The sequence below is a fragment of the Oncorhynchus kisutch genome, linkage group LG27, assembly GCF_002021735.2.
Source record: "Oncorhynchus kisutch isolate 150728-3 linkage group LG27, Okis_V2, whole genome shotgun sequence".
Lineage (NCBI taxonomy): Eukaryota > Metazoa > Chordata > Actinopteri > Salmoniformes > Salmonidae > Oncorhynchus > Oncorhynchus kisutch.
This window is the reverse complement of record NC_034200.2, coordinates 425,372-449,231: the sequence shown is the minus strand read 5'-3', so window position 1 is coordinate 449,231 and position 23,860 is coordinate 425,372. Positions and strand designations below refer to the sequence as shown.

General features: G+C 41.9%; 1 protein-coding gene across 2 annotated transcripts; it reads right to left on the bottom strand.

Annotated features, from left to right (window-relative positions):
• Window positions 1-496: 496 nt before the first annotated feature.
• On the bottom strand, window positions 497-4,651 carry LOC109871577 (transcription factor MafB-like). 2 transcript variants are annotated; one of them, XM_020462476.2, is made up of 2 exons: window positions 2,759-4,651; window positions 2,615-2,726 (listed from the first exon to the last, which is right to left on the bottom strand). In XM_020462476.2, exons 1-2 carry the CDS (start codon window positions 3,802-3,804, stop codon window positions 2,615-2,617), a joined length of 1,158 nt encoding a protein of 385 aa, XP_020318065.1. In that variant the 5' UTR covers window positions 3,805-4,651. The 2 variants fall into 2 exon arrangements, with proteins under 2 accessions (XP_020318064.1, XP_020318065.1); XM_020462475.2 differs by having other exon boundaries at window positions 497-4,651.
• Window positions 4,652-23,860: the final 19,209 nt, after the last annotated feature.

Sequence of the window (23,860 nt, the reverse complement as noted above, 5' to 3'; positions counted from 1 at the left end):
AAACGTATAGGCCAAGTTCAAGTCTGTTTATGCATATAGAACTTTCTAGTTTTTCATTTTTTTTCTCTTAAAATTTACTTTTTCAAAAATCGAACTTCACAGACATATGAAGAACAATCTAACTATATGTGACAAACTCATTTTTGACAAAACATGTCAGATAGAACCTTACAGTCCCAAGATCTCATATTTATGTTCAGTGTAGGCCACGACGATGTTGACGCTGTTACAGGAAATGGGCTGTTTTACTGATGGAAATATGTTCCATGAAAACTGTAGGTCTTCCCAATAACATACTTTTCCGAACTGTAAATGTGTAGCTCTATATTGGTGTATAATATCGGATTGTGCATGTAGTCTAACGCAACAGAGATGACGCATTCCCTCAAATTACACCATGTTACCTAAACAAACCTGCAATTAGTTTGTTGGCGTAATTCAGAGAGCGAGAGAAAGAGGGGAGTGAGAGTAGAATAAACAGTCTGAGAATGGTAAATGCCATTTCAATGACTTTAATAAGCAAAATAGGAAACCATTTCTTCCAAAAACAATAAAAATAAGACGAAACATTAACCAGCCTGAATGGAACTACAACAGTTCAAATGTAATATGTTTTTGTATCTTATTTATTTAAACCGGATCATCGCAAAATACATGAAATGAAAAACAAAACGACAACCCGCTGCTGCAGTTTCAATTTGATTTCAACACAGTTGAATCAGTAACAAACCAAGAGATTGTTAAGACTTCTCAACAAGTTTGTAAATGCAAGCACCATGCTTATTCAATATGATCTGACAGTTTGTTCATTTTAATCATTAAAATTACAACTTTAACTATGCATCTGGCCAGCAGAACCAGAGTCACCAAATAATAATAATAAAATAGACAAAAAGATAATATCATATAACATACACAACAGTTTTCATTTTGAGATTTTGCACAACCTGAATCCCTTTTTTTTACTGACCGGCAGAATATTTTTGGGGAAACCATATAGCATTAATATATTTCAACGTCGTATTCCCGAAACGCATGCGCAATCCAAATACTTGTTAATTGTACATAAAACCCCTCATTTGGTCAACATTATTGAGCATGTTTGAGAGACTTTATTAAAAAAGGGATTAGTACAAAATATGTCTATAGCAGGCCTATATGACTGTTAACGCGACGCAGCTGCACCCAATAAATTACTTTAATCGAGTTTCAATTAAATCTCCTGCTACATTTGTTCTTCACATTACATTCACATTAGGGTTAGGCAATAGTTAACAGAACGGGATTTCTGGTTAAGAAAAAACTCTTCTGACTACAGCACCACATTGAAATGAAATGTAATAACTTGTGACAGTATTTTTCTACTGTAGCCTATATGCATCCGAGGAGAGAGAATAACAAACAGTTACGGTGCTTAAATGTTGTGCGCAAAGTACTCACTCATCTGATATTATAGCGAGGCGTTTGTTTTTACAGTTTCACACAATACATCACATTGTGTCATATGGTTATTATTAAGCTTGCATCTATCTTGTCTTTATTATTATAATAGAATAATCATAGAATGTCTTCTTTTAAGGGCGACTGCACAAAACTCAAAATGAAAACTTAAAACAAGCCAGTATCCATAAAGTGCACTTAATATACAGTTTGGTATCTTTAAACGCAACTGCACAATGTCCATATCTCCGAAACAATACCCACAGAATGAAATTCAAACATAAACATGAAGAAAGGAAAACTCAAAGAAAGAAAGGTTAAAACCCGCCTCTTCAATCATGGTGTGCAGTTTTGCGTTGCGTAATATTTGCAAGGCTACAGAACACCATGATATTGCACAGGCAGCCCTGCTGTACTGTCCCCATTCCATTCATCTAAACAACGCTATGGAGAAGCGCAGATCAACAACATGCTCTTATTAAGTAGTACAAAATATAAATTATTACCGTACATGTCCAGCATGCAGGATTAATATGTTTATGAGATTTTTGTTTCAATATATATTCGAAAATAACCAAGCAGGCAACCAATGATATGTCGCATACAATGTCCCCCTTTGCGGGATAAGTAGACAGAATTCAAGATTGCATAATGTGGATTCTTGTTTTACAATTCTCTTTTCTTTTTCCAGGCCCAGTGTCAAATGTGAGTCCCAAAACTCTGCGTTGTTTGTTGTGTAGACCTATACGCCGGTCGGTCATCCCACTAACAGACACAGTAAAGCAGTAGCCTGAAAAGAGGAAAGTTTCTCTCTTCTCGCAGGAAGATGGAAAAAGGAACTTCACTACAAGCAACTAATCTACAAAGATGCAGCATTGACCAAACATTCTACCTTATCTCTGTTGTCACGTGGATGGAGAGAGATGGTTCCATATGAGACTATTACCATTTTACGGATAATTATTCGTATATGAATATAGTCGCTGTCATTAGTATAGTCAATGTGACGGAGTATTTGATTATTATTATCCCTTCATCAGCAACAGTTGGTGGTAGGGTAGGGGAGAGTCAATAGAGCTATAATAACAACTCACATGAAAAACTCTGGAGATGACGGATTATCCCAACAGTTGGTGGTAGGGTAGGGGAGAGTCAATAGAGCTATAATAACAACTCACATGAAAAACTCTGGAGATGACGGATTATCCCTTGTGGACCAAGCCTCCCGGATCCCGTTATTCGCTCCCGTTCCCGTCAGTTTCTCGCACTTTAGTTTGTAGGCGTCCCTCTCGCTCCCGTTCCCGTCAGTTTCTCGCACTTTAGTTTGTAGGCGTCCCTCTCGCGCGCCAGCCGATTGATCTCCGCCTTGAGTGCCCCCACCTGGTTTATCAGATGAGTCTTCTCGTTCTCCAGCACGTGTTTCTGCTGCACCCGCTTGAAGCGGCAGGACTGTGCGTAGCCCCTGTTTTTTAGGGTCCGCCTCTTCTGCTTGAGATGGATGACCTCGTCCTTGGTGAACCCCCGCAGGTGCCTGTTCAGCTCCCTCACAGACATGGACACCAGCTGGTCGTCAGAGAATCGGTCCTCTACGTTGCCTGAGCCTTGTTGCCCCTGGTGCTCGTGTTGGTGGTGGTGGCGGTGGTGGAGGGCTTGGTGGGAGTCTGGGGAGACGGGGGACGGGCTGTCTGGGTCCTGGCTGTGGTGGTGGTGCTGGGTATGTGGGTGGCTGTGCGGAATTCCTCCCCCATAGGGATGGTAATGCTGTTGGGGTTGGCCATGGGGGTTGTGGTGGTGAGGCCCTCTGTAGCCATCGAAGCTGCTCTGCTGCAGCTGGACATGCGGGGTCGGGGCGTGGCTATGGGTCGTGGCTCCAATCAGGGCCTCCACTGCGTCCTCCGGGGTCAGACTCAGCGTCTGTGGGTCGATCTGCTGGTGGTACCCACTGTTGGGCATCCAGCAGAGCTCCTCCAGATGGTTCTTCTGCTCTCTGGGGCTGAAGCTGGGTGAGGAAGGCACCGAGCTGCATGGTGTGCTGATGGGGGTGGAGGACACAGAGCCCTGGGGCTGGAGCCGAGTACACTGGCGCACCCCGGCTCGTCCCAGCTCGGTCAGACCTTCCTTCTTCACGTCAAACTTCATTAGGTCAAAGTCGTTGACGTATTCCAGAGCCAGAGGGCTGTTGGGGAGCTCTGGGACCATGCTCAGCTCTGCGCTCATGGTGCCGCCACGACTTTTCTGCAGATTGGCGAAGGTGTTTGCCAGCGTCGCAAAAACACACTTCTTAATAATAAGCGTCTGTTCTCCACTCTCTTGTCTCATGCAGTAGCTTTTCCTCCAATGCTGCAGACTCGTGTGCTGTTGCATGCAACTCCATTCGGAGAGGTAAAAAAGTAGAAATCGAAGAAAAAAAAAAGCGGAAAAAAACAGACTAGGGCACTGCAAACGACATAGGAATTTACTTCATGTCGCCTACTTCTGCTAACTGGCTCTGATCTGGTCAACAGACGAGAAGTGGATATCGAAATACTGTTGTCTCAGTGCATAGACTAAACCGTCAGTCCTTTCAGCAGAAACCAACTTAAAACATTTAACTAAAAATACAATATAATACCGAGTTGTCGTTGACCCAGGCTCCTGTCCTGGTCAACTTTGTAGATATAAGGTATAGTCCTTGTTTTTCACTAGGTAAATAAAAATAAGATAAGACTAGTGCGTCTGGTTTTTGGTTGGAGAAGTAGCCCTTTAGCTCTGCACTGCAGAGATATGAGCTCTCCTTCCTGACACACTCACTCTCGAGTATCCAACAGTCTGCGCTGACTGCCAGCACTTTATCCTTATAGCGCGCCGTGACGTCACGCTTAAAGGCAGGCACCCTTGCCTGCCTGTCTCCAATGGGAGCGGCTTATTCTCCGGATTAGAATAACTGAGAGGATGGAGAGAGGTAGGAGGAGAACGGAAGAGAGGAAGGGGAGCGCTGTCAATTCAATTCAAGGGCTTTATTGGCATGGGAAACGTATGTTAACGTTGCCAATGCAAGTGATGTAGATATTAAACAAAGGGAAATAAACAATCAAAATTAACAGTAAACATTACTCACAGTAGTTCCAAAATAATAAAGTCAATTAAAATGTCATGTCTATATACAGTTTGTAACAATGTAACAAATAGTTAAAGTACAAAAGGGGAAATAAATAAACATAAATAAGGGTTGTATTTACAATGGTGTTTGTTCTTCACTGGTTGCCCTTTTCTTGTGGCAACAGGTCACAAATCTTCGTGCTGTGATGGCACACTGTGGTATTTCACCCAGTAGATATGGGAGTTAATCAAAAATGTGTTTGTTTTCGAATTCTTTGTGGATTTGTGTAATCTGAGGGATATATGTCTCTAATATGGTCATACCTTTGGCAGGAGGTTAGGAAGTGCAGCTCAGTTTACAACTCATTTTGTGGGCAGTGTGCACATAACCTGTCTTCTCTTCAGAGCCAGGTCTGCCTACGGCAGCCTTTCTCAATCGCAAGGCTATCCTCACTGAGTGTGTACATAGTCAAAGCTTTCCTTAAATTTAGGTCAGTCACCGTGGTCAGGTATTCTGCCACTGTGTACTCTCTGTTTAGGGCTCTCTCTGACAGCTACAGACAGTCAAATCAGCTGACTGACTCCCCCAAACAAACACGGGAGGAGTGGTGAGTGAGAAAGAAGAGCTGAATGCTTTCACATAGGGGAACCACTGGCATTGAATCGTTTAACAGCCCGCATTTAATGCATAATTCCCCCTCTTCCACAGAAATGATCTCCCAGTTTACACGGAGTGAACAGAGAGAACCAAGTTATCCACACACAGTGTCTTCAGAAAGTTGTCCGACCCCTTGACTTCTTGCACATTTTGTTAGGTTACAGACTTATTCTAAAATTGATTGAAATATTTTTTTTCCTCGTCAATCTACACACAATAGCCGATAATGACAAAGCAAAAACAGGATTTTAGACATTTTTACTAATTTATTAAATATAAAAACTAAAATATCACATGTACGTAGAGTACAAGTCAAAACTATGGACACACCTACTCATTCAAGAGTTTCTCTTTATATGTCATATTTTCTACATTGTAGAATAATAGTGAAGACGTCAAAGCTATGAAATAACACATATGGGATCATGTAGTAACCAATAAAGTGTTAAACAAATCCAAATATATTTCATATTTGATATACTTCAAAGTAACCACTCTTTGCCTTGATGACAGCTTTGCACACTCTTGGCCTTTCTCTCAACCAGCTTCATGAGACAGTCACCTGGAATGCATTTCAATTAACAGGTGTGCCTTGTTAAAAGCTAATTTCTGGAATTTCTTTCCTTCTTAAAGTGTTTGAGCCAAACAGTTGTGTTGTGACAAGGTAGGGGTGGCATACAGAAGACAGCCCTAATTGGTAAAAGACCAAGTCTATATTATGGCAAGAACAGCTCAAATAATCAAAGAGACATGATGGTCAGTCAATATGGAAAAATTCAAGACATTTTAACATTTCTTCAAGTGTAGTCGCAAAAACCATCAAGCGCTATGATGAAACTGGCTTTCGTGAGGAGCGCCACAGGAAAGGAAGACCCAGAGTTACCTTTGCTGCAGAGGATAAGTTCATTAAAGTTACCAGCCTCAGAAATTGCAGCCCAAATAAATCCTTCACAGAGTTAAAGTTATAGACACATCTCTACATAACTGTTCAGAGGTGAAAGAGTGAATCAGGCCTTCATGATCGAATTGCTGAAACAACAAAAAAACACTACTAAAGGACATCAATAAGAAGAAGAAGAAGAATATATTACCTCCATAATCACCCGACCTCAACCCAATTGAGATGGTTTGGAATGAGTTGGACCGCAGAGTGAAGGAAAAGCAGCCAACAAGTGCTCAGCATATGTGGGAACTCCATCAAGACTGTTGGGAAAGCAATCCCTGTGAAGCTGGTTGAGAGAATGCCAAGAGTGTGCAAAGCTGTCATTTGTTTAACCCTTTTTTGGTTACTACATGATTCCATATGAGTTATTTCATAGTTTTGATGTCTTTACTATTATTCTACAATGTAGAAAATAGTACAAATAAAGAAAAACACTTGAATGAGTAGGTGTGTTCAAACTTTTTACTGGTACTGTGAGTATTCAGACCCTTTACACAGTACTTTGTTGAAAAACCTTTGGCAGAGATTACAATCTTGAGTCTTCTTGGGTATGACGCTTCAAGCTTGGCACACCTGTATTTGGGGAGTTTCTCCCATTCTTCTCTGCAGATCCTATCAAGCTCTGTCAGGTTGGATGGGGAGCGTCACTGCACAGCTATTTTCATGGCTCTTCTGAGAGTTCTATCGAGTTCAAGTCCGGGCTCTGGCTGGGCAACTCAAGGACATTCAGAGACTTGTCATGAAGCCACTCCTGCGTTGTCTTGGCTATGTGCTTAGGGTCGTTGTCCTGTTGGAAGGTGAACCTTTGCCCCAGTCTGAGATCCTGAGTGCTCTGGAGCAGGTTTTAATCAAGGATCTCTCTGTGCTTTGCTCCGTTCTCCTACCCTCAATCCTGACTAGTCTCCCAGTCCCTGCCGTTGAAAAACACCCCCACAGCATGATACTGCCACCACCGTGGTTCACTGTAGGCATGGTGCCAGGTTTCCTCTAGAAGGGACACATGGCTTTCAGGCCAAATAGTTAAATCTTGGTTTCATCAGACCAGATAATCTTGTTTCTTGTGTTCTGAGAGTCTTTAGGTGCTTTTTGGCAAACTCCAAGTGGGCTGTCATGTGCCTTTTACTGAGGAGTGGCTTCCGTCTGGCCACTCTACCATAAAGGCCTGATTGGTGGAGTGCTGCAGAGATGGTTGTCTACTGGAAGGTTCTCCCATTTCCACAGAGGAACTCTAGAGCTCTGTCAGACTGACCATCGGGTTCTTGATCACCTCCCTGACCAAGGCGTTTCTCTCCCGATTGCTCAGTTTGGCCGGCGGCCAGCTATAGGAAGCGTCTTGGTGGTTCCAAACTTCTTCCATTGAAGGAGGACACTGTGTGTGGACCTTCAATGCTGCAGATATTATTTGGTACCCTTCCCCAGATCAGTGCTTCGACACAGATGATGTTGATGTTTTCTTTTAAAATGCTGCTACTCACTGTTTATTATCCATGCATAGTCACTTTAACCCCACCTACATATACAAATGACCTCGACTTACCTGTACTCCCCACATTGACTTGGGACCTGTACCCCCTGTATATAGCCTCATTATTGTTATTTTGTTACTTTTTATATTATTTTAGACTTTAGTTTATTTAGTCAATCTTTTCTTAACTCTCTTTTCTTAAAACGGCAATGTTGGTTAAGGGCTTGTAAGTAAGCATTTCACGGTAAATTCTGTTGTATATGGTGCATGTGACAAATTGATTTGTTTTATGTGTGTTTTCCCAACACACATACACAAGCCACGTAAATTCAATATATTGAGAACAAACTCCCGGATTTAGAGACACACTGAGAGAAGGTTGTGTTGTTATACCAAAGAGTACAAGTAGCCTACATTCTGACATCGTGGCAATGGTAATATCAGCATGTTCGAGCGAGAGACAGAACGCTCTTTCTTGGCTCGAATATTGTGCAGTGCATTGTGAAGCGTCACTGGTGAATACCGTGAAAAGAGGCTCAAAACCTCCGCTCCGTGGTCCTAATTGACTCTGCACAGCGACCTCGCGAAGAAATATTGTTTTTCGTTCAATCATAAGCTAATTGTATCATTAAATTGATTAGGCTACCAGTTTCTCTTGTAGGTATTGATACATAACACATCACTCGATACTATTGCGTATAGCCCATTTCTTATTTGTGGTAACATAAAGTAGAATGAAGTTAAAATTAAATATTCTCAGGAAAAACGAATAGTTATGGAACAGTACCACTAAAGACTACCTTTTGGAATTTAACATTTAATTGTGTCTTTGCATGTTGTTTGCATTGCGATTAATTGCCTGAATATGTTATAAGAGATATGTCTTGATATCCTGCTTGTAAATGAGTCAATTCTATTATCAATTCGTTTCCACCTCATATACAGTGCCTTGCGAAAGTATTCGGCCCCCTTGAACTTTGCGACCTTTTGCCACATTTCAGGCTTCAAACATAAAGATATAAAACTGTATTTTTTTGTGAAGAATCAACAACAAGTGGGACACAATCATGAAGTGGAACGACATTTATTGGATATTTCAAACTTTTTTAACATATCAAAAACTGAAAAATTGGGCGTGCAAAATTATTCAGCAGCGAAAAGGGAAAGAATGTGGTCTCACATTGTCAGTGGTATTACCCTATTTTATAAAGTATTTTGAGTTGTTAGTCTGCATACCTAAAGCTGATGGACAGCAATTGTAACGGTCTTCTTCCTCTGACAGGAGTAGTAGGAAGGATCGGAGGACCAATGCGCAGCTGTGGTAAGTGTTAATGATACTTTTAATAGAACACAGAAAAATACAAAATTACAAAGTGAAATAACAAAAACCGAAACAGTTCCGTGTGGAACACGCAGACACAGAAAATAATCACCCACAAATCAAGGGTGAAAACAGGCTGCCTAAGTATGGTTCTCAATCAGGGACAACGATTGACAGCTGCCTCTGATTGAGAACCATATCAGGCCAAACACAGAAAAACCAACTCATAGAAAAAGGAACATAGACAACCCACCCAACTCACGCCCTGACCATACTAAAACAAAGACATAACAAAAGAACTAAGGTCAGAACGTTTTATTTGACCTTTTATGATACATCTATTCTACTTTCTGACAGAAGCGAGATTTCAAAAACCCTCAAAACAAATACATTAAATATATTATTGTAGGCCTTAAGTGTAGCCTAATTGTATTATCATTATTAATAATAATAATAAATGTTGTTACTATGAGGCTATTCAGTGGCGATTTTAGCATGTACATCTTGGTGGGGCAAAAAAATAAATAGTGGGATGCATGCCTGCAAAGCCACTACACAACACAACACTAAACAATACATGAATTGCACTATAATGCAGTCCCAACATCTTACCACTGCTACACCTGGCTATCAGCGGAGCCTTGTCTGGCAGTGAAACAGTTCATTCAGCCTCATTTACTGCCTTTAAAAAAACATAGCTGATATGGCTGACTTGCAAACATCCTGAAGCTAAACAAATGTGGTTTCTAATGACAATTGTGATGTACAAACAATGGCATAATGGGACGACAAGCGCATAAGAGGCAATCCGTAATTACAATTAAGACATTAATGAGCGAGCTAGGACGGATTTAGTCAATATAACTAACTATTTGATTAGCACTTTTGAAATGTACAGTGACAGAATTCAGAACATGGTTTCACCCTGTACATAAAGTCAGAACCCTAGAATAAATAAAGGGGGCATATAAGCAGACTGAAAGCTCTTACAATATTCAATGATTACTTTGATATAAATCAGGTTATAGGCTACATGTGCACACCCAAGTCAGAACAGAACAGTAGGTCGAAATTAAGAGTGGGAAATAGACCAAATTGTCATGCCCTGGTCTTAGTATTTTGTGTTTTCTTTATTATTTTGGTTAGGCCAGGGTGTGACATGGGTTTATTATGTGGTGTGTTTTGTCTTGGGGCTTAGTAGGATATCTAGTATAGTCTATGGCTGTCTGGAGTGGTTCTCAATCAGAGGCAGGTGTTTATCTCTGATTGGGAACCATATTTAGGCAGCCATATTCTTTGAGTGTTTCGTGGGTGATTGTTCCTGTCTCTGTGTTAGTTTGCACCAGATAGGCTGTTTAGGTTTTCACTGTACGTTTGTTGTTTTTTATTGTTTGTGTTTATTCGTTTTATTAAACATGTATCAAAATTACCACGCTGCATTTTGGTCCGCCTCTCCTTCGACAGAAGAAAACCGTAACACAAATTATTAGGGTGAGGCACATGGGCTACTAAAATCTTACTACACAACATACACTTAGTATTATTTTCTTAGCTACAGTTTACATATCTCCCTCCCATATTACATCATTTATGCAGCAGCATACAATACCTTTTTGGACTCACCTTGTTGTGCTGTGCTCACTTGAACATGAAGGTGGAGCCCGCCAAACCTTCATGGGCAAATTTTGTCATCAAAGTCAACAATAATTTTGCACGCCCAATTTTTCAGTTTTTGATTTGTTAAAAAAGTTTGAAATATCCAATAAATGTCGTTCCACTTCATATTTGTGTCCCACTTGTTGTTGATTCTTCACAAAAAAATACAGTTTTATATCTTTATGTTTGAAGCCTGAAATGTGGCAAAAGGTTGCAAAGTTCAAGGGGGCCGAATACTTTTGCAAGGCACTGTATATGAGGTGGAAACGAATTGATAATAATTGTATATACAGTTGAAGTCGAAAGTTTACATACACTTAGATTGGAGTCATAGTAAGACAAATGTCTTACTAACTATAGTTTTGCCAGTTAGGACATCTACTTTGTGCATGACACAATAAATTTTTCCAACAATTGTTTACAGAGAGATAATTCACTGTATCGCAATTCCAGTGGGTCAGAAGTTTACAAACACTAAGTTGACTGTGCCTTTAAACAGCTTGGAAAATTCCAGAAAACGATGTAATGTCTTTAGAAGCTTCTGATGGAATAATTTACATAATTTGAGTCAATTGGAGTGTGTACCTGTGGATGTATTTCAAGGCCTACCTTCAAACTCAGTGCGTCTTTGCTTGACATCATGGGGAAATCAAAAGAAATCAACCAAAAAATGTGTAGACCTCCACAAGTCTGGTTCATCCTTGGGAGCAATTTCCAAATGCCTGAAGGTACCACGTTCATCTGTACAAATAATAGTACGCAAGTATAAACACCATGGGACTACGCAGCCGTCATACAGCTCAGGAAGGAGACGCGTTGTGTCTCCTGGAAATGAATGAGCGAAAAGTGCAAATCAATCCCAGAACAACAGCAAAGGACCCTGTGAAGATGCTGAAGGAAACAGGTACAAAAGTATCTATATCCACAGTAAAAGAAGTCCTATATCGATGTAACCTGAAAGGCCGCTCAGCAAGGAAGAAGCCACAGCTCTAAAACCGCCATGAAAAAGTCAGACTACGGTTTGCAACTTCACATGGGGACAAAGATCGTACTTGTTGAAGAAAGGTCCTCTGGTCTGATGAAACAAAAATAGAACTGTTTGGCAATAATGACCATTGTTATGTTTGGAGGAAAAAGGGGGATGCTTGCAAGCCGAAGAACACCATCCTAACTGTGAAGCACGGGGGTGGCAGCATCATGTTTTGGGTGTGCTTTGCTGCAGGAGGGACTGGTGCACTTCACAAAATAGATGGCATCATGAGGAGGAACATTATGTGGATATATTGAAGGAACATCTCAAGACATTAGTGAGAACGTTAAAGCTTGGTCGCAAATGGGTCTTCCAAATGGACAATGACCCGAAGCATGCTTCCAAAGTTGTGGCAAAATGGCTTAAGTACAACAAAGTCAAGGTATTGAAGAGGCCTTCACAAAACCCTGACCTCAATCCTAAAGAAGATTTGTGGGCAGAACTGAAAAAGCATGTTTGAACAAGGAGGCCTACACACCTGACTCAGTTACACAAGCTCTGTGTTGAGGATTGGGCCAAAATTCACCCAACTTATTGTGGGAAGCTTGTGGAAGGCTACCCGAAGCGTTTGACCCAAGTTAAACAATTTAAAGGCAATGCTACCAAATACAAATTGAGTGTATGTAAACTTCAGCCCAACTGGGAATGTGATGAAAGAAATAAAAGCTGAAATAAATCATTCTCTCTATTATTATTCTGACATTTCACATTCTTAAAATAAAGTGGTGATCCTAACTGACAGGGAATTTTTACTAGGATTAAATGTCAGGAATTGTGAAAAACTGAGTTTAAATCTATTTGGCTAAAGTGTATGTAAACTCCCAACTGTATATTTTGTATTTTGTTTGCTAAATGACGTGTCATGTAATAATGCCAAAATAACAGGCAAGCCTGTTTTTTGCTTTCAATGACGTGTCGCCACTGAGGCTATTATAATTTAGTACACACTTGGCTATAATAACATAATTATATTTCCAATAAAAGTTGCAATTTAGAAATCAATGAATCCATTCTCTTCTGTAAGCTATTAGTCTATAGCCTTCCTAATATCCTCAGAAGAGGAATTTCTCGTGCTCACCTGCCTGAGTGAAGCTATGTCTCGTGCTCACCTGCCTGAGTGAAGTTATGTCTCGTGCTCCCTGCATGAGTGAAGCTATGTCTCATGCTCCCTGCCTGAGTGAAGTTATGTCTCGTGCTCCCTGCATGAGTGAAGTTATGTCTCGTGCTCCCTGCCTGAGTGAAGATATGCCTCGTGCTCCCTGCATGAGTGAAGTTATGTCTCGTGCTCCCTGCCTGAGTGAAGATATGTCTCATGCTCCCTGCCTGAGTGAAGTTATGTCTCGTGCTCCTGAGTGAAGTTATGTCTCGTGCTCCCTGCCTGAGTGAAGCTATTTCTCGTGCTCCCTGCCTGAGTGAATTTGTCTCGTGCTCCTGAGTGAAGTTATGTCTCGTGCTCCTGAGTGAAGTTATGTCTCGTGTTCCTGAGTGAAGTTATGTCTCGTGTTCCTGAGTGAAGTTATGTCTCGTGTTCCTGAGTGAAGTTATGTCTCGTGTTCCTGAGTGAAGTTATGTCTCGTGTTCCTGAGTGAAGTTATGTCTCGTGTTCCTGAGTGAAGTTATGTCTCATGCTCCTGAGTGAAGTTATGTCTCGTGCTCACCTGCCTGAGTGAAGTTATGTCTCGTGCTCCCTGCATGAGTGAAGCTATGTCTCATGCTCCCTGCCTGAGTGAAGTTATGTCTCGTGCTCCCTGCATGAGTGAAGTTATGTCTCGTGCTCCCTGCCTGAGTGAAGATATGCCTCGTGCTCCCTGCATGAGTGAAGTTATGTCTCGTGCTCCCTGCCTGAGTGAAGATATGTCTCATGCTCCCTGCCTGAGTGAAGTTATGTCTCGTGCTCCTGAGTGAAGTTATGTCTCGTGCTCCCTGCCTGAGTGAAGCTATTTCTCGTGCTCCCTGCCTGAGTGAATTTGTCTCGTGCTCCTGAGTGAAGTTATGTCTCGTGCTCCTGAGTGAAGTTATGTCTCGTGTTCCTGAGTGAAGTTATGTCTCGTGTTCCTGAGTGAAGTTATGTCTCGTGTTCCTGAGTGAAGTTATGTCTCGTGTTCCTGAGTGAAGTTATGTCTCGTGTTCCTGAGTGAAGTTATGTCTCGTGTTCCTGAGTGAAGTTATGTCTCATGCTCCTGAGTGAAGTTATGTCTCGTGCTCCTGAGTGAAGTTATGTCTGAAGTGTTGGGCCCACGACAGCATTAGTTCCTTTTTACCCACTATCCCCTGCAACACCTCCATGTGGACTGTATAACGAACAGAGCGCATTTCCAATTCTGACAACATTATCAAAACTAAAGGCTATAGTGTACAATTACTTTTCTACAGGTATTTAACTACCAACCCAGTCTCATGAGCTACACTTCTAAACCTATAGACCTAACTGTTAAACACTGACTCTACTGCATCTTAAAGCCCCATCTATCTCAGCAACATGTTTTCTTCCTACATGAAGGCATCGTCATTGGCATGTAATACGCTGTATTATACCCAGACGCTGTCGTATAGCGAGCAGCCAGGCCGCCGTTGGCTCTCCCCTTTCAGTAATATTATCCAAAAGTGTTCATGTCACCAGCATATTGCTGGTTAATGATCTATTGAGTGATCCGTGTGCTTGTGGACCGCGAAAAAAGTGTTGCATGCTTATTTATCCTCATAATGAAACTCCCACAGAATTTTGGAATGAATAACAATATACAAAACAATACTTTGCGACTTTGTCGCTATATTTAGTGAGTAGTCAGACCTCTCTAGCGACACATTTTCAAAAAATCAACTAGCGACAAAGCTAGCGACTTTTTCTGGTGTTATTGGAGACTTTTGGAGACCTGACGTGAAAGCACATATCGTTCTTACTCTTCTCAATGAGCAGCGGGTGCTGCCATGGGCCCCACCCCAGTCCCAAAGCACTCACAGGCGGCCCAGTCCTCGCGCAGCAGTCCCTCCCAGCTGCAGTCAGAGCAGGAGATGTTCACCCCTCTGCGTCCAGACTGCAAATTAAACGCACATGTGGGAATCTGCCACTGGCTGATCCGCCTTGGCTTACATTCAGGGCGGGATGTGTTAGCAATTGGATATGTAGACGGACGAGTCGGTCAAGGATCGATTCAGACAAGGTGGTAAATTATATGACAAGCTACAGTTTATTCAGAGTGAAGATATCTAGAACAGCGTAATTACGGCTCTCCCGCTGGTTCGTACGGAAACGCAGACGAAGAAGAGGCCGTTACAATAAGTACATCACTATTATATAGAAAAGAAAGTAGGTTGATTCTGGAAGATCGGATCTTTGGATTGGTTCAGCTGGGGTGTAGTCTGTAGTCTTCCGCCATTGGCTCAGTAGTCTGTCCGTCATCGTAGAATCCTCTTCGGGCATTCAACGTTCAGAGACAAAGGAGATCATGTGTGTGTGCGCTGGTTTTGGCCATTAGTGTAATGCGGGAGCTATCCTGTAGGGGACCCCACAGGCTCAACTCTGAGTGGTAGCCCCCCCTTAACAATAGTTTGGTCACCTACATAAGAATTAGCATTTCTCTACAAAACCCTCTCTTCACGTCTCACCAGAGACGTGACACAACCTAACTGGATCCAGACACAAAGAGAAACTTCTCCCAAGGGGACTATGAAATAAGGCACGGTATTAAACAGAAATAGATATAGTATTACCATCATGTTCTCCATTCAATCCCACTATGTACTAAGTTGGCTACCAGCCACCTAGGAACTTACAACCCTCATTTTACAGAGCGGAGAACAACAGCTCAAAATAAAAGTAAATGCTTGTCTACATAAGCCAACTTTTTTCCCGCAGGAAAAAGTTGTGATTCCCTCTCTTCACATCTCCAAAGAGATGTGACTTAAACTAGGCAAGTCAGGTGGAATGATCCACTTGCATAACACATACATACATCCCCATAAGGCAACAGCAGATATAATGTAAACCTAAATAGGCACTCTCCTCCTCATCCTCGAATTCATGTAGGTCTTTATCCAGCAGAGGAAACATCTGGGAAGGGGAGGAAGGGTCAATGGCTTTAGAGATAACCCTAGTGGCAAGGGAACGGATGCATGGAATGCAACAGCATCCACAGAGAACTAAAATGGCAGCGAACACCGAAATGGATACCAAAATGGAGGACACCAGGGTTTTATATTTTCCAAACGCACTCATCCAGGAGTCCCACATCGAGGTATCCATCCCAGAATGAGATTTCATTTTACCATTAAGCGTCCTCAAACCTTCTAGGGCCATGGTCAAGCTACCATCGGAGGCTGCGTTATTAGGGATGAAAGTGCAACACTGTTCACCAAACATAGTACAAGCTCCACCTTTCTCCGCCAGTAGCATATCTACTGCAATGCAATTCTGGAATGTCATAAGAGAAGTTGCAGCCAGGCTCTCATGCTCCATACCGTTATCACGCACCTGGCTCCTGTTATCTAACAACAAAAAAAAACGCTTGTTCTCGCAACCCCACGCTCTGAATGTGCCCTCCCTTCTGCATTTTTCTAGCATGAGAAAGTCCCCTGGCCCTGACACTTTTAACAATGTTTCAAGTCAGCTATGTTGCATAACACTTGCATACATCAACACAAGCCAACAGCAGATAATATTCAATCATATATATGGTAATGGCTATAATGTAAAACACAGGAACCAATAATCCCTCTTTTTCACACCCCCCAGGGTGTGAACAAAAATTCAGCAATGAATCATATAACAGTCACAGAGTTTAAAATACCTTCATGTCAAAAGAGAACAGCTCATTCAAAAACAGAACATTAAAAAAAAAAAAATTTAAGTCCCCCTTTTGACACCCACAAGGGTGTCACTTAGCAAAAACAGGATAACACTTTATTGTTTATTGACATGTAAGATACCGGATAAAACTTTGGTCATGGAAAACAGAGTAAAGCAAAGCAAAGCAAAGCATTATTATAAACCATCTGGTCCTCTCAGCTACTCCTATCCTGCACCAGTTGGGCTTCATGCCACCCAGGGACTCAAAACCTTCACAACAGGGAGAACAAACATACTGGAAAGAAAACCCATCATAAAGATGTATAACAAGGAACTGTGGTGGTGTAAGATTTATTCTACTACCTCGCCCACAGCATACCATGGGTCATCCTCAGTCAGTCTCATCCTCCCCTGAAAGCATGCTTCAGTATCAGCATCTCCAACTGGAGCATCAAGCAAAGGCATCATCATGCCTGAAGCCTTCACCACATCTGTAACAGACTTCTTAAAACACGGTATGATGCAAGCAGCACAACACGTCAAATAACAAAAATAAGGGTCAGAAATCCAGTAACCACCATTCTAGTGTACTTACCAAAATCAGGCTCCCACTCAAGAGAACAGGCCAGACTCCTCCACCCCCGCCATGGTCCTCATCTCAGCAGATAGTGCATCAAGCCCACTAAGGGCCTTAGATATACTACCATCTGGACTGGTGTTATTAGGAATATACGTGCAACATTGTTCACCGAACATCTTGCATACGCCCCCCTGACTGGCAATAAGCATATCCAAAGCAAGTCTATTCTGTCTGGCAACCCTAGATGTGGCCTCAAACTGTTCAGACATACCAGTGAGTGCATCACGGGGGTAATTAACAAAACGCTGTTGATCATAGTAGATGTAATGAATCCATGCAGTCTGTCTTGCATCCACTATGGCTGGACCTATAATCCATCATTCCTGCCCAAGGCCTGAAGCTCATGAGGAACCCCCACCGGCACTCCCAACAGGTTAGTGTGTATGTCAACTACATCCTCTGTCCATGGAGCACTACTTCTATGTCTCCCATGGGATGGAATGTTTTCAGGTCCCCTGGATACAGAACCCAACAACTGTTCAGCAGTAACATCAACAATGGTCAGTGGAATTATCAAACTGGTCAGAGCACACGTACCTTGCCAGTCTCCTCTAAGAATGAGTCTCAGCACTCTTTTGGGTCCACAGATCCACCACACATCAGCCAGACCACTAGTTTGGTTTAGGCCTGTAACTGGCCAAGTGGAATTAATGGTTATGTTACTACTGCAATCAGCTTCAGGCAATCTCCCATAATCAATGCCATTACCTGTACCCGTGATGCAACTGTAATTGCCCCCATATGCCTCAACACCCCAAGGGGCCCGATGAGGAGGTACTGTAGGAAACACAAGGCTCAAAGAGGAACAGAGAGTTGAATTGGCCTCAACCAGGTATAAACCTCTCAGAATACACAACCACCCCTCTCCTTCTCCTATAGCAAATGGGTGTGTAGCCAGAACAGGTCCATCATGACCAATGTTTCATGTAACTCATGTAGTCCTTTCTTTTCAGGGTCTTAACTGTACCTCATAAGAAAGCCACAAATTGTCCCTACCAATAACACCAGTCTCAGTGCCTAATTGATCAATAGCTGAATAGTCTAACATTAATTACCTGAATGGGATTTTTAACACAGTGGTGGCAGGTTCGGTCCAGGGGTGGTAGAGGAGTGTGTCTGGCCCTGGTTCATCTGGGACCTCTGGTTTTGGCAGCACCTTAATAGAAAACACACCCATCGTGTCTGTCCTGGTCCTTTGTAGTCCGAGGGTGTAAGTGCCTGCATCAGAGAGCTTAATAGTTTTGATGGTTAGCAAGATTTCATCACCTTTACAAAGTTCAACAGTGCTCCCAGGTTTTCCCATATCATGAAAAACCTATCCACCTTTGTGGGATCCCCTATGCTATAAGGATACCCTCTCTTCCAATCCCAGAACTGTCCCAAGTCGGTTATCCTGTAATCCCCATACGGACACCCTCCCAATTTAATATAATTTCATTTATAATTTTCGTCCACTTGTTCTGTAGACATACATTCAGCATTCCACGGGTCAGAACCTGGAATCCGCTGGTACATCACCATCTATTTCCATCGATTTCTCCAGAGTCCTGGAAATAAGGCCTCATACACAGGGAGTTAGACAACAGCCCCTTAAAACTAAAACAGTCACACAGGTGAATGTAGCCCATAATACAGTGATCATAATATTTTCCCCATTTTCTAAACATACTATCAAACCCCATTAATCAGAGAAGTATCCACCCCAGTGTTTTCTGTCAACCCGTGAGCCAGGGTGGTCAAACCAGCTGAGGCTTCAGGTACTGATTCATCCGGAGTTGTGTTATTTGGGATGTCACCCACGATAAGACCGCTCAGACAAACAGCTTCCATGTGAAGCCCCACCCTTTCCCCGAGAACACATCACTTAGCAAGAGCCAGACACATCTTCACTTCTATGAACAAAAACAGGGGTGACAGGACAGGGAGGATTTTCTTCATTCGAGAGATGGCCCCCGGAATTCTGTTAATTCCAGTTCTCCTCTCGAACACTGTTTATTGTTCGATAGTGTCAGTGTGTCTTACCCTCCCACCGTGCGATATGAATCCGGGTAGCTCTTTCAGCTAGCTGTCACCAGGAGACCTTGGTATGGTCCCCCCAACAAGCCTCTGGGACTGGATTGAGTGACTTCACCTGTAGTTCACCTATAATGCATAAAATGCTGGACATACAGGCTTGGTTAACAAACAGTTTCTCATGTTTTATCTGATTCTATCTTTAACTTCTATGCCCATTTGTTAACTACATTAAAAAAATATTAGTTTCTTATCCAATAGGCCCCATCCTATCCTAGACCACAATTTACCTATCCCCCTTTTGATACCTGGCTATGCCCAGGTAACAACCTTACCTACTCTAAATAATGACTTAGGTAAGATTAGTATATTATCCTTCTGTTCTGACATTATCATGTAGGAGCGCCCCTTTAATTTTCCACATGTCCAATTCTCCCTTTTGTCTCCACTCAGTGACTGTTATCTACACACTCCGTTATCTCTGCTCGTCCTGGCTCCCTTCTAAAACTTCTCCTCTCTGCTCTCCAACCGTCAAGGTCTCTGCAGTGCGGGGGAGGGCTCATCTGTCTGCCTTTTCCCATGTTTCCACATTTTAACTAAATGTCCCACTGTTTGGCTTTATCTAAACTCATGGATTTTTATTTTTAGAAAAACATGTCTATGGTGGCAATTACTAAAGTCTTTATATAGGTTAAGTAAACTCCACTATAATTAAGTTACCTTAAAAAACAAATTAAATTAAAACAGTATTACCCATGACCACCCATGACCCATGACCACAAATGTATTATTCAAATGGCACCCCCTTGTGGCTGATCAGACCACCCGAGAGAGCCATGAAATCCGGTCACGGGTTACACCATCCCCCCACATTCGTGTTCCATACCATATTAGACATATTAAAGAACCCTTTATCCTTAAAATAAAATTAAAATTACTTGTGTAATTAAAACTCATAAAATAAAAAACTCATAAAGGTTCCATGTGAGCGTGCCTCTTTAAAATATCATGTCTCTGGGAACATGGAAATCCCCTTAACCCAAACATTTACTACAAAAACAAAACCTAATAATTATGATAATCCCCTCAAACTCAAATAATTTGTCTCGATGTTTCATGTCTTATTCGTGTTTCTCCAAATTTTCTCCCAAAAATACTTCTTAAATACCCAGCCATTAGACAGACACACACAACTGTGATAAATGTGCACTGTCCCTTTAACATAAAAACCTCAGCCTGCAATCCACTCTGCGGGCCTTTCATAGTTCTCCATAATGAAAACAGATTCTAATGTTAGTATACCTTGACCTCCTGTTTAATTTCAATGATGTTATCTGAACAATCAAACCAAAATCAATACCCGGGAAGTACTTGTGTAAATGAATTAAAATAACTAAATAATTTGGTTAGAACACCACTCCCGTCTTACATCGACCACACCCTTCGCCCCGTACCTAGTGTACAGCTTATCTATTACTCAGTGGCTCAATTAATGTTTAACGTAAGTATGTTCAGATGTTGATTATGTAATTCTACAACATTAGTATAGTTCAAACCTCATAATATAAATCCGCAAAAAGAATTTTGCGTTAATAGAGTTTAACACTCTTTCCAACAGTCATGCACCCCCCTCAATATTCTATGATATAACTCTCATCAGCAAGCCTGCGACTTTTTCAACATTCTCACCGGTTCCAGCTCCAACTGAAACACCTCATGTACCACACTCGCTTTGTCCCCGACCTCATTCATATCGATATTAGTCCCCGACTGAATATCAAGCGTGTTTCATGCACAGGATTTGATTCTTACAAATCTTCATTTACGCCAGTAAGCAGACCAGTGGGAGACGCAATGGCCCCGCCTTCTGTTCATTCTCTGTTTGGTCCCTTGGTTCTTAAATACATGGCTTTTATTTCTTTCAACTTCCTTGTCTCTGGCCTCCTGCTACGTCCCTCTCAACTCACATTCCATTGTTTTCAGCTGGGCCCCTGTTGGCGGCCACCCCCCTAGATAACCTGCTTGTGTCCATTTTAACTTCAATCCCTCCCAAACTTTCTTTATAGGCTTCCATTGTTCCTGTCCCCCTGATCTATATTCAATTTTTTGTTCTAGGAACTCATTAAACCTCAGCTTTGGAGTATTGGGGTTCGCCATTGTGAATTTGCTTTAAACGTAATTTAATTTAATTCAATCGGAATTTAATCGTAGTTTTAATCTAAATTCTCTCCTTCTATCTGAATATAGTTAGCATATACTTCGCCCGACGTTGATTAATGCCCACGAGGTATTCGAAGAGACACTATTGCTCGTGCTCTGCCTTATCTCAGAGCTTCTCCTTCGTATATTCAGGTTGAGAAAAACCGCATGGGTTTGTATAGCATTATGGAGCGCACAACCAAGGGATCTATTCGACTATTTAGTCTCAATATTTAAATATTATATTCAGATATTATTTCAATTATACATCAGTCATTTCATTCCTGATTATACATTTATACATGTACCTATTAACATAGGTACATACAATATAGAAGTTTCGGATTTATCCAATATCCCTTATTATAATTCTCTCTCTCTCCCTCTATCTAACCACCAACAATCTTAATGGAAACAAATACAACCACATTGTATTTTAACATAACATAACATAAACAGTTACAAATAGACAAAACAAGACAAAACAGCACGTTATATCTCTGACCCCTGAAAGCCGATCCTTATCAGTGAATTTCTATCAGACTGAGCCGTACCGGGCCACAGGATAAAATTACAATTTATCCCCTCGGTGCCAGATTTGAAGAATAGTCATTAGCTATCCCCTACTGATCTCTATTCCTGATCCCTATCGAGCTGACCCCTATCAGAATTATTACACATGTCCGACCCCTATCGGTGAATCTCTATCAGACTGAGCCGTACCGGGTCACGGGATAAAATTACAATTTATCCCCTCGGTGCCAGATTTGAAGAATAGTAATTAGCTATCCCCTACTGATCTCTATTCCCGACCCCTATCGGAACTATCACACATGTCCGACCCCTATCGGTGAATCTCTATCAGACTGAGCCGTACCGGGTCACGGGATAAAATTACAATTTATCCCCTCGGTGCCAGATTTGAAGAATAGTAATTAGCTATCCCCTACTGATCTCTATTCCCGACCCCTATCGGAACTATCACACATGTCCGACCCCTATCGGTGAATCTCTATCAGACTGAGCCGTACCGGGTCACGGGATAAAATTACAATTTATCCCCTCGGTGCCAGATTTGAAGAATAGTAATTAGCTATCCCCTACTGATCTCTATTCCCGACCCCTATCGGAACTATCACACATGTCCGACCCCTATCGGTGAATCTCTATCAGACTGAGCCGTACCGGGTCACGGGTCCCAAAATTACAATTTGTCCCCTCGGCGCCAGAGTTAATGAATAGTAATTAGCTATCCCCTTACTGATATCTCATCAATGATTTAAATCACACCGGCCGTCGCCGGTTCGTTACTACATATGTTCACATACACTGTTATTTCGACTCGTCAGCAAATTATAAATTTACACAAGAATTCATACTTACTCGGAAAAACTGATAAAAATTTGGACAGACTATTCGACAATATGCAAAGTTTGATTTAACAGGCTTTTGCTTACCTTATTTTTTTTTTTTTTGGTGCACCTTGTAATCAGTTTTCCGAGTTGAGCAGAATTGTTGCCCTCCCCCGAAAGTCTTCACCCGTCTTTCTTATTTATTTAATGAATCGTCCTTTCACCAACTCGCCCCTCCCCACACCCAAATCAACTCACTTCGACTGGATCGTTAGTAAACTATACTCTGCTACCATTTCTGTTAGCAATTGGATATGTAGACGGACGAGTCGGTCAAGGATCGATTCAGACAAGGTGGTAAATTATATGACAAGCTACAGTTTATTCAGAGTGAAGATATCTAGAACAGCGTAATTACGGCTCTCCCGCTGGTTCGTACGGAAGCGCAGACGAAGAAGAGGCCGTTACAATCAGTACACCACTATTATATAGAAAAGAAAGTAGGTTGATTCTGGAAGATCGGATCTTTGGATTGGTTCAGCTGGGGTGTAGTCTGTAGTCTTCCGCCATTGGCTCAGTAGTCTGTCCGTCATCGTAGAATCCTCTTCGGGCATTCAACGTTTAGAGACAAAGGAGATCATGTGTGTGTGCGCTGGTTTTGGCCATTAGTGTAATGCGGGAGCTATCCTGTAGGGGACCCCACAGGCTCAACTCTGAGTGGTAGCCCCCCCTTAACAATAGTTTGGTCACCTACATAAGAATTAGCATTTCTCTACAGATGTAAATGTAAAATGTTCTTTGTCTAAAATAAATCCCTGTTAAAAAATAAATCACTGCATTTGACACACACAGCCTCAGTCACTTACTCAAATCAAATCAAATGTGTTTATATAGCCTTTCTTACATCAGCTGATATATCAAAGTGCTGAACAGAAACCCAGCCTAAAATCCCAAACAGCAAGCAATGCAGGTGTAGAGGCACGGTGGCTGGGAAAAACTCCCTAGAAAGGCCAAAACCTAGGAAGAAACCTAGAGAGGAACCAGGCTGTGAGGGGTGTGCAGTCTTCTTCTGGCTGTGCCGGGTGGCGATTATAACAGAACATGGCCAAGATGTTCAAATGTTCATAAATGACCAGCATGGTCAAATAATAGTAATCACAGTGAACAGGTCAGGGTTCCATAGCCACAGGCAGAACAGTTGAAACTGGAGCAGCAGCACAGCCAGGTGGACTGGTGACAACAAGGAGTAATCATGCCAGGTAGTCCTGAGGCATGGTCC

Bases quoted from the DNA above. Each gene is read 5' to 3' on its own strand.
- LOC109871577 (XM_020462476.2), bottom strand. From the start codon at position 3,804: ATGCAACAGCACACGAGTCTGCAGCATTGGAGGAAAAGCTACTGCATG. The intron at 2,727-2,758 runs GTGCGAGAAACT...CGGGAGCGAGAG, and splicing joins AGGGACGCCTACAAACTAAA to GGACGCCTACAAACTAAAGT.